The 12013-nt window shown below is 35.0% G+C and overlaps 1 protein-coding gene across 16 annotated transcripts in view; it reads left to right on the top strand.

The window, feature by feature from the left end:
* PAM (peptidylglycine alpha-amidating monooxygenase) overlaps positions 1 to 12013 on the top strand; it is a 138881-nt gene that overhangs the window by 91491 nt on the left and 35377 nt on the right. For all 16 annotated transcript variants that reach the window (XM_083817888.1, XM_083817889.1, XM_083817902.1 and 13 more), the window contains 5 exons: positions 648 to 728; positions 845 to 921; positions 1225 to 1328; positions 6975 to 7162; positions 8374 to 8442. In XM_083817888.1, the coding sequence (XP_083674014.1) occupies positions 648 to 728; positions 845 to 921; positions 1225 to 1328; positions 6975 to 7162; positions 8374 to 8442 (519 nt within the window). The remainder of the gene's footprint in view (positions 1 to 647; positions 729 to 844; positions 922 to 1224; positions 1329 to 6974; positions 7163 to 8373; positions 8443 to 12013) is intronic.

The following is a 12013-nucleotide window of genomic DNA, read 5'->3' on the forward strand; positions in this document are numbered from 1 at the left end:
AGTAAGGCATCAAGTTTGATACACACATGAAAACATCAGCCAGTCCCCTTATACTTCTCTATGAGGCGTCTGCAGAGGAATTTCTCTGTAGGCTACCCCTTAGCTACTGTTCCTGCACCTAACTCCTAGCTTGCAGATGTTGTCTGTACCGCACCTCTTTGACAATGTCTGTATCTAAATCTGTAAGAGTGGGTCTATAACTATATAATCTTAAAATCAGGCCTTCATTATAAACTATATTGCTTTAGAATTATATGTTGATTTTAATTTCTCCCTGAGTAGACTATTTGTTTATCACAGCATATCTTAAATGTCCCTGAATGCATGCTATAAGAAAATGCATTATTTTACTTCATTAAATAGTGGTAGTGTACACTGTAAAAAGTGCTACTAAGTTTCAGCCCCATTTTGGATCATCACAGAAAGTAAGTATATGTAATACATTTTACTTGTTTTTATTTTAGGATGTCTTGAGATAGATACTACAGAAATAAAAGATATTATCCATCCTCTTTTAAAATTGTCTGTCCAGTGTAGGTATGCTTTTTGTAAACTAGTTTCACGCTGAATGAAGTACAGTAGTGTAGCTTTCCTCTGTTTAGTAAATAATATGTTTTTATGTGTTTATTGCCATCATATTTTAACAGTGGTTGATGCAGACATTGCCTGCCATTACAAAAGGTTTCCAATGCACCTTTTTGCCTACAGAGTTCATACACACAGACTAGGTAAGAATTTTATTGCAACATTAGGATTTTAAAGTATTTAATTGAAAAATGCTGAACCTGCAACATGTTTTTCTAGAAGTGTATCTGATATCCCTGTACGTGTTTGTATATTACAGGTAAAGTAGTGAGTGGATACAGAGTGAGAAATGGTCAATGGACATTAATTGGTAGACAGAGTCCACAGCTACCACAGGTTGGTTGTTGTTGTGTTTTATTTATTTATTTTTTATTATAGCTTTAGATTTTAATTGTTCGTATTTAAAACTAAGAAGTTTATCTGACAGTCACGTACCCACAGGTCTGCATCATAATGTTTCCACTCGTGCACGTTGTTGTGCCACTAAGCATGAATACCGATAAGTATTATTGTGATCACATTATGACATAAAAACCTTACTGCAATTACTTTTCAGACATGTAGGACTGTTCTTCTTGTGTGTAAACTGACGTCAATGAGACACTTTTACTAATTAGAGTGAATCATCCTCTCTTTCAGGCATTTTATCCAGTAGAACATCCTGTTGATGTTAGCTATGATGATATCCTGGCAGCTAGATGTGTGTTCAGTGGTGAAGGCAGAACTACAGAAACACATATAGGGTAAATCTTCTCTATTTTGCCCATTCTTCTATAACCATTTTTTATCCAAGGTATTGGTTATATGCAGAAATACATTTTTTTGTCTTCTTGTTACATAGTTCTAACAAACTTAACTGTATGAAGTTCAACAAGGCCAAGTGCCGGGTCCTGCACTTGGGACACAACAACCCCAAGCAGAGCTACAGCCTGGGAGATGAGTGGTTAGAAAGCTGCCTGGCAGAGAAGGATCTGGGAGTACTGGTTGATAGCTGGCTGAATTTGAGCCAGCAGTGTGCTCAGGTAGCCAAGAAGGCCAACAGCATCCTGGCTTGTATCAGAAACAGTGTGGCCAGCAGGACGAGGGAAGTGATTGTCCCCCTGTACTTGGCTCTGGTGAGGCCGCACCTCAAGTACTGTGTTCAGTTTTGGGCCTCTCGCTACAAGAAGGACATGGAGGTGCTCAAGAGAGTCCAGAGAAGGGCAACAAGGCTGGTGAGGGGTCTGGAGAACAAGTCTTACGAGGAGCGGCTGAGGGAGCTGGGATTGTTCAGCCTGAAGAGGAGGCTTAGGGGTGACCTTATCGCACTCTACAGGTACCTTAAAGGAGGCTGTAGAGAGGTGGGGGTTGGTCTATTCTCCCACGTGCCTGGTGACTGGACGAGGGGGAATGGGCTAAAGTTGTGCCAGGGGAGGTTTAGGTTGGATATTAGGAAGAACTTCTTTACTGAAAGGGTTGTTAGGCATTGGAATGGGCTGCCCAGGGAAGTGGTTGAGTCACCATCCCTGGAGGTCTTTAAAAGACGTTTAGATGTAGAGCTTAGTGATATGGTTTAGTGGAGGACTTAGTGTTAGGTCAGAGGTTGGACTAGATGATCTTGGAGGTCTTTTCCAATCTAGATGATTCTGTGAAACTTAAGTTCCACTGGAGCGATCTGTTTTGCTGGCTGGTTTGCTGGATTTAACTCTACAATATGTTCATAGCCTTTCTTTTTTGAATAATCACTTTTCTGAAATGTTCAGAACATCTCTCAGCTGAAACTATGCTACCAAAGGCCTTGCTCAGATGTTGTGTGGTTCTGCTCTTAGAGTAATTATCAGAATGTCAGTTATAAAAACTGTATTTTTAATAAATTGAAGTTATTGACCATTTAAAATAAAATAATAGAGCTTTGCAATTTCTTTTCACTATTTCAGAAACAAGATTTCTGTAAGTTTATAAAACTGTGATAAATTCTGACCCATCATAAAACCAAATCTTAAAGCTCAGAATAAAGTTCCAGTTGCCTTTTTCTCAATATAAAAATGTACAGGCTTTTATGAAAAACAATTAAGTCATAAGTGACTAATAATACATAGAAAAATCTGAACTGTGTGTTAGTGATGCTGCTTAGCCAAAGATGACAGAGAGAGCCCTATAAGGTCAAGTTGACAAATACATCTTTAAGAATACATGCAATATTAATATTCTCTTAACTGGCACAAGTTCTCTAAACTGTAATTTACTGGACATGTAGAGATACGAACATACCTTGCAGAAGTCTTTCTTTACTGGAAGTAAATGCACCAGCACCTCAAGCAATGACTTGTTTCATGCTCTACGCACGCTAAGATTGCATCTCAGTGTGGGCTTAAAGAGTTCAACACAAATTTAACTCTTTTCCATAGGCAGTTAAAATGCTGAACTAAAATGAATTGTTTGAGAAGTCGTTTTTACAAAGGTCATAACAGTAATATCCAAAACCTTTATGTAACATTCAACTGTAGACCTTTTGAAGTTCTAAAATTCTGACATGTTTCTATAACATTCTGCCAAGTAGTTTCTGTTTGTTGAATAATCCTTACAGTTTAAGAACCAGTCCCAGGAGAATTATGGTCTTCATTTTCAATGTGCTGATAACCTTCCAAAGAGAAAGAAGTGATGGGAACTTCTATTATGTAATTTCTGCTTGTGTTTTTGGAGGAAAAATACACAAACATTTTAAGAAAAAGTTAAAATAATACACAAAAATTAATGCAAGATGTGGAAGTATGAATAATTGGAAAACATGGGGAAATAACTATCACCATAAATATCAAATGAAAGGATAAAAAGGAGTGCATTCCCAACAATACTGGGTATATGGAAAGTTAGTAACAGTTAAAATAAAATGTATGAAAGTTGTTTAAATCTTAGAAAGTGTTTTCCTTATATTGCCATTGTCTCATTTCTGTTCAGAATGACTCATCCCTCCCCCCCAAATTTTTTTTGTTCCATCCTTTAAGCTTCAAATATAAACACTGAAAAATAAACAGGAAATGTACGCGTGAAAGGAAAACTGTGAATACATACATACCTGAAAAGGATCAGATCAAGTCTGCATGTTCACTTTCCCAGTCTCTAATTTTCTGCTTGAATTTTTGTTTTTCCTTGAACTATCTGAAAAAGCTCTTAAATTCCTTATGTGATTTATCTTTAATATACAGAGAAATCTGGGGTAAAACAAACTTATGGGTTCGCTTTGTCTGTTCCCCTTTCCAAAGCTGATCATTTAAAGCTTAGCTATTCCTAGTATATGCTTTCTGCCTGTCGTTAAAACATATGTTTTCAGTGTTATAGTTCCTTAACGGTGTTGTAATTTCTGTGATAGCCAGCTAGTGCCTTACATATGAATGCACTCTTTCTTTTGCTTGACATTTTTTGAGTTACTTCAGATGTTACTTTCCATATATTCTGAATTTCTGAAGGACTGGACACCTTTTCACATTACCGTATTCTCTGCTTCACTCAAATTATCTTGATGAATACTGTGTCCACGATAGGTCTTTGGTATTCTTTCTTGCTGCCTTTCTCAACGGCTACTGTGCAGCGCAGTTACTGTTTTAATGTTTTGTCTATAATAACGTGCAAGTGCACTGTCATTCGAAATGCTGAGTGATTGTCTTTTTTATAATACAGTACTCATTGCAGTTTGTTTTTACCTGTATTTCTTTGCATTTTTATCTAATTAAGATTGAAATTGCCATTTTTGGCCAAGTCTGTACTTCTGTACAGACTGTAAGTAGAAGAGGAAGGAGTAGGTGTTCTTGTTTGTTTTTAGATCTTTCATAGCTGTGTTGTCTGTTTCTTTGCACGTTAGATTTTTTTTTCCATGTTTTCATTTAGTTACACTAGCTCATGTCTGTTATCTTGCTCTGTTATTTCATGACCTCCATGGCTCACATTAGCCTTTTTCAGCCTGCTCTTCTCCTAGTCTGAAAAATTAAATGTGGTATTGAGGTATGCCTCTGTATACGTAGAGTTTGGCTAACAAAGGTTTAGAAATAAAACCTGATTTTGCTTGTGCGGTTGACACTGTATATTTTCAAGGTAATTACAAGATCACAGACTTAAAATCTCTGTTGTAGAGAGGTGAGGCAGGAGTCATCTCTTCAACAGTTTCCATAGGCCATTTTATTTATCTGGATTTCTCCTCAAACTCAAACTTCATAACAGAGGGTCGAATTAACCTTTGTCAAGTATGATCAACAACTATAACAACTGTTACTAATTTACAAAGGAATCTTTCTTTTTTCTTTTTTTTTCTAGAAACCAGTAAGTACTCCATGCAAACACCCACTACATTTTTATAACAGATAATATAATGTTGTTTCAGAGTAAAAATTAGAGTTGATATTGTGTCAAGTAATACACAGTTTACTAGTCTAAAGGACTTCAAAGAATTGGAGCCTAGTCAATGTCAAGTTCGTGTCTTTGTAGAGGAAAGTGCCATTGGCCATTTTTTACCCAGTAGTAATTCAGTGTATTGCACGGAACTCTTAATGGATGGAAAACCGTGTAAGCTGTATCTTTCCCTTTCAAAAATAAACATTTTTATTTTCAGCAATATACATTTCAGAAATTTTTATTTTCAAAAATAAACAAGTATTATACCATTCCAGAGAAGGTTCATGTGCCTGTAGCAAAATCTTCCATATTCAGTATTTAAGACTCTTTAACTGTATTATCTTGCTTTTTGTTGCTAAATCATGTTTTAGTTTCTCTTCACTGTGTATTGATCATATACCAAGATCTGAATATACTTCTAGACACACTTCTAGATACCTGTGGCTGTGATATGAAGGTGGTTTATGTGATTTTTTTTAATTTGTACATTAGCATTTCTACTCATTAAACTCATTCACAAAATGGGATTTCTTAGTGGTTCAAACATTTAATGGAAGGATTCTGTGTTTTCTATGAATTTACTAAAACTGTTGTTGATAGAGGTTTGTTTGTTTGTTTTTTACTGTGTCTACACATTTCAAAGTTTGTAATTTAAAATTTTTTACAGTTATGTGTCAGGTGAACCAGAGTTCATGCAACTTCCTCATTCCCTTTTTGTAATAGAGGCCGTCATAGTTAGAGTACAACAGTGAAATGAATGCTTTCTAAAAGCTTAAGCAGAGCTTGCCAAGTCAGAGTCTGATTTTTGTGGTCTTCAAGGGACAGTAAATTTTCAATGCATGGAGAAATACCAATTCCCCTTTTGAAACAGTCTCTTCTCCCATGTTCCCTCTATCCCCGCTCTGGCTGGTGTCATTATTGTTGCTATGGTGAATAAATGAATGCTGCAGGATGCTGCTGGAAAAGTCAGCACTGACGTCTTTTGCGAACAGCTAATAGGCCACCCCTGTGTCATTTTATGAGTGTGGGCTCACTGGTTAATTGTGAAAGCGGATTTAAAAATCTTAACATAAAACCCTTTATTTTGTGAACCTTTCTTTTTAAGTTATTGCTTATTCTATTGTCAGGACTATATAATTAAAGGTATCAGCACATATGGCATAAATAAATAAACAGATCACAGTGTTGCAAACAGCCCTGGTATTGTCTGCTGCATAAAGTAATGTTTTTCAGAAAAAATTCTTTCTCATACCAGCTGAACTTTCTATTGAAGGCAGGATTATGTAGCAATACAGAAGAGCCTCTTCTGTTTCAAGTACATGAATAACAGTTGTCAATTAGTCATTCCTCTTGTACTCATGTTTCTTCATACAGAAGCTTGAAGCTTGTGATCAAGTTATTCTCAAGAAGGCAGTGCTATCTTTTCTTTAGGAGTTATTTACGGTGTCTTAATACGTAATGAAATCAAGTTTTGCTGTGTTAGAACCACTGTGACTGGCCAGTGAATGCATGTACTTCAGCATGGAGGAAAACAACTGTCTTAAATGATAGCTGCTGAAATTAAACATAGAAGTTATTTCCAGTGATTTTAAATGAAGTTTACCCCAGGTAGTCAAAAGTATATGGGTGATGACATAATGAATGTTACAGTTGTGTCTTTTTCATCAGAACATGTACATAGTTGATGACACATTGGGGAATATGAAGAGTATACTGTACAAAAGAGGAGAAGGAAGAGCAGTTTTAATCATTGATGCCATTTTCTTTAGGGTCAAAACTTAGTTCTCAGGAATTCCTGAGATACTAGAGGAGCTTGTGCAAGCTGGTAGTTTCTAATGGGACTCGTTCTCTTCTAGAGAAACTTCTGATACTGGTTCACTGCTGTGAAGACATGAAGTGTTTTGGTGTGGGACATCTAAACATTTAATTGCAACTTTTTTAATATTCTGTTAAGCACGTTAGATAACTTCTATATTGAGCTGATTTTCCTCCTCTAACTGCTGCATCTTTTCTGTATTGTATAGGGGAACAGCCAATGATGAAATGTGTAATTTTTACATCATGTACTATATGGAAGCCAAACATGCTGTCTCATATATGACCTGCACACAGAATGCAAACCCTGAGATGTTCAGAAACATACCACAGGAAGCAAATATTCCTATTCCAGTCAAGCCTGATATGCTAAAGATGACTCATGGACATCATGAAGGTGGAAAAAAAAACTTGCAATCCATTTTATTTTAGGCTTTTTTTGCTGACTGATATGTTTGTCTGTGTTGCTTTATTATGATAAACTTTCATAGTAAAGAAATGCAATTTTGAATAAAATCGAAACTGTTAATTATAGAGCATTATGAGATTCTGCTCTTGATTTTGGTGAAAAATGTCTCTCAGTCTTTTGCCTATTTTCTCCTATTGTCATCTTTCAATTTCTAACATGCTTTTATAGCTAACTGAGCTATATACCCCAAAGATTGACCTCTTTGCTATGGTAAATATCAGCACTTAACATTAACAATTTTTAATAGTTGCTTTAGCTTCTATTTCCTGTGAAGTTGAAGTGTAACATTTCCGGATCCCAGTTTTCTAGATCCCAGTACCTTTATATGGAAGGAATCAAATGTCCGTTAAACACTGCTATGCGTATATGTTGGCACAGCAGTATTATTCAGAAGCAGTATGGCAAATATGTCAGTATAGTAAAGTACAGTTCCATGCAGGGCAGCAGATATTAGAGGCAGAATGCTTTAACAAGCTCCTTGGAAAGCTAATAACTAATTATGGCAAAATACTGCCCAGACAGAACTAGATCATTTCTCATTCTGTAGTTAGTTCTCTTGGAATCATTTGTTGCATTTTTGTTGGGCAATCCTTTGCATTATATAGGCAATAAAGGTCATAAAAGTTGGGATGTATTTCATCCTAGTTACTGAGTAATAATATGATTTATTTTTTTTCTGCTGACTTCATTGACTTGGGACTGCTGTTTAAATTGGGCTTTAACCCATTGATCAAGCAGGTTTATGCTACCCTTTCACAAAGTTTTTATGAAACTTAGTGAATAGCGCAAAATTTCATATCAGTTATCTGTATTGGTTTTAATTTAACAACTTCAAAGAAAAGTACAATACCCTAGATTCTTCTATAACTGTGTAATATGTCTGCCTACATTATGATGGATAGACAGGTGTAGAGTTCTAAATTTCTATCTAAACCCTCCTACTGTCCTGTTACTTGTGCAAATCTTAACTTTTTATTCTAGTTGTTTTACTGCTACACTGGTTGGTGCACCTACTATAGATGGAGGGGAAGAAAAAAAAAACACATATTCAGTTCAGAAGGACTGTTTTCACTAGTAGATGATGTTCAGTCCCATTCACGTGCAGAAGTTAACAGCATATTTTAAATTTCCTTTTTTAGAAATCAAGGATACTGATAAAAGTTCTTTGCAACTGTCAAAAGGAGAAGAGGAATTGATTCTGGATCAGGGTATGTACTTGTTTATTTCATTTTCAAGTAAGGAACTCATTAATGTTAAATCCTGATAAATTAAATCTCCTGATTGTTAAAGATAATGAAGTTTTAAATCTTTTTTTCCTTTAGCTGATGCAATTTTTAATGTTCTATTCAGTTAATAATATTGGAAGTTATATAAGACATTGTAGGTAAAATTTATTAGTGCATTATAATCTCATTAGATTTTTCTGATTTTGTTTTACTTTGTTAAAGAAGGTTGTAATTTATCTGTAAATGCGATCCTGGAGAATGGACACAAAGAAGTTGTGGCAGTCCAATAGAAAAAGAATTCATTCACTTTTCTTTAACGTGGTGATTTATGTAATCTGCTATTAGCTCTCCTCCTGTTCCTCAGTTTGTATTACCGTGCATATATTCTATGTATGTTACTATGCTTCAATATTGGTAGTACATGCAGTGGGTTGAGTGCTAGTAGTGTTTAATACTAAATCTTTTTCACAAAATTTGTATGTCTTCATATATGCATAACAACTCATGCACAGATGTGTACAATATTAAGTTGTAGCAAAAAGCATGACTAATATGTCTAGAAATAAGCTGATTGTTACTTAGGTTTCAGAGTTATTAAAATATGGCTGTACTTTAAAGTTCTTGTGGATTATATGTTATTAGACACTGGTTTAGTATCAAGAGTTTTTTTTTCAGAAGGAGAAATCCTTTTCAGGTATATCTTCATTCTGTTTTAATTGAACATTGCTGAGGCTTGTAGGACTTCGGACATCTTCTGTGTGTGTTGACTATTCTCACCCATTTTCATGCTGAATGGGCCTTAAGCTCAGTATTGTTAGTAGGTATTGGTGGTAGGGGGACGGTTGGACCAGAAGATCTTGGAGGTCTTTTCCAACCTTAGTAATTCTATGATTCTGGTATAAAATGTAAAATTAAAGTCAGATGCCTATGATGAAACTGGACTGCTAAGGAAGAATGAATTCATAGAATAGATATCAAATACAAAATGTTTAAAAGTTTACTCTATATTAGCTGTACTCTTGTGGTATTAAGGGAATAGTCTAAATATCTGGGAGATGTTAATCTAAGCACTTGCCTAATCTTCGTTTTCATTAAAGGTGGAAGGAAATTTACTAACATTTCCCAAAGGGGTTAAGCTTTCTATATGCACTGCTATTTTGTGAAGTTAACTCAAGTAATTGAGTTACAGTTACATTAAAAACTAGCATCTGGAGTGTAAGAGCATCTTTACTTAGGGTACATACTTAGTTTACATACTATAGACAATATTTACAATTGCAAATTTGAAATTTACATTAGAAAATTTAAGACGGATTTTTTAACAAATAAATACAATTCTAAAAATACTTGCTTTTTAAGCTTATTCCAGACCAGTATGAGCTAGCTGCCTACAAATATATGTGAAAATTTATGCTGACAAGCTGCTTCACCCTTAGGTTACTAGAAAGTTTATTAGCATTTGTTGAGAATGTTACCTATGTGCTTTATTGAATTCATTAATGTTTGAAACAAAATGTTTGAAACAAGATGCTCTTTGTAAAGTACTTTTCAGTTGTCTTTGAGATGTGTTTCAAAGCAACATTTCTGTAGTGCAGTTTTGTTTGCTTAGACCACTAGTTGGTATACATCCTCATCTAACACGTTTCTATGGAAACAGATTTGATTGCACTGTCCGTTTGAAGTTAGGTGGGTTCGTGATGTGAAATATCAAAACAAAGTAGTTGCAATGAGAGAATTTTGTTTCATGTTCTTAGCTGTTAGCTTAAGATAAATTCTCCCATCATTTACAGGACCCTGGCTTCAATTTTACATTGAGGTACCTGAAACTTCAGTTCAATTATACGTATGTAAGCAAAAAAAGCAAAAGGAAAAATGAAGAGACTTTGGTTTTATTTTTGTCTACAAAGAGAGGAAGTTGAAGGCTTTTTTAGAACTGTTTTTTGGCTCTACATGACCGTGTGGTAAAACACACGGGGAAAATCATGACCTGAAAGTGGTCTTGTCCATCTTCCACAATAACCTTAGTGAGTTAGCCAATATCTACCACATTGGAACAAGGTCTTATAGGTGACAGAATAAAAGTTCTACAGCGCAGCGTGGGGTGGTGGATCCCCAACCCACACAGAAGCAAGTAAATACTGAGGTAAAGTTTATAGCATTTTTTTTTTTTAATTTATGGTCTGATGTGAAATACTATGTATGATAAACTTATCTTCAAGACACAGGTCCACCAAAACTCAGGTTTTGATTAGTTCTATTGGTGCTGAGCTGTTGCTTAGTAAACTCACTCTGAAGATAATACTTCAATGATTTTTCCATAACTGTGTTTTACCCTTGCATTTTATTTTTTTCTTCATCATTGATGCTGAAGCAACTTCATTTTACTCTTCTTATTTTAAGGTAATTGAAGTAAACATTGTTACTTCACTAAAATTCAAATAGTGATTACATTGCCCTGGAAATATTAGCAAATCCAGGGAGATAGATACATGATGATGATGGGGACAAATTTTGGTGTTACTAGTATTAAATTTAAGTATTTGCCTCAGAAGGGAAAAAGAATAAACGTCTGCGGTTTGATAATATCAGCTTGTTAATAATGTGCATGATTACCTGGACATAGTTTTAGCAGATTTGCTTCTACATGTAGCTGGTTTATATTACTGATACCTCCTGGAGTCACCATTGCTTTTACTCTAAAATCTTGATTCCATCATCTTCAATAAGAAGCATGTTAAGAAATGGTGTAAATAAATATACTGAAATAAGTAGTATTCATCACACAGTGAATCATCACTCAGCATGAAGACAAAGCTAAATCCCTCTGATGTTAAAATTAAAATGAACTTACATTAATGAAGCTGACCTCATTATATTGTTTCTGAAGCAACAATGTCATGGCCTGGTGAGGATAAACTGTTTGTAGAAAGTTATTTATTGCAGGAAATGCAGTTGATTTAAACACTTGTGCATATTTGAGTGTTTCCTGTTCCCTCTGAAGCATAAACTCTCCAGCACAAAAACATTTTTTTTTTTCATCAAGAGAAGTTTAATTAAATTAGATTCAACAAATACAGTACTGAAAAAACTATTATCTTTTCATAACATTTCCCACATCTTTAGATGTCTCATCTTTCCTTGTGGAAAAAAGGCCTAAATGTTTTTCATTGTTTGCTCAACATTATCCCTGCCATAGACTGTGGTATGGTATAATGCAGTGTAGGTTTGTTTTGATATGCAAGCAGTAAAGCTGCCTTACTATCAAGACAGCCAGTTGCTGCTATACCTGAAAGCTGTGTAGACACAATATCAGGAGTTGTTTCTTAATAACAGGAGGGAATATACAGATGATGGTGAACCAAACGTGCATTATTTAAACTGTTGGCTTGTGGCTTATAATTTGATAGCTCACTTTGTATGCATTAGATGTGATAATAAACTTTCCTTTGAAGCAGAAAAGGCAAATATTTTTTCTAGTAAAGCCAATATAATTATGCATAAACAGTTTGTATATTTCAAGGCTGGCTTGAACTGAAAATTCATTTGCAGCCTA

The sequence above is a fragment of the Anser anser genome (genome assembly GCF_964211835.1).
Source record: "Anser anser genome assembly, chromosome: Z".
Lineage (NCBI taxonomy): Eukaryota > Metazoa > Chordata > Aves > Anseriformes > Anatidae > Anser > Anser anser.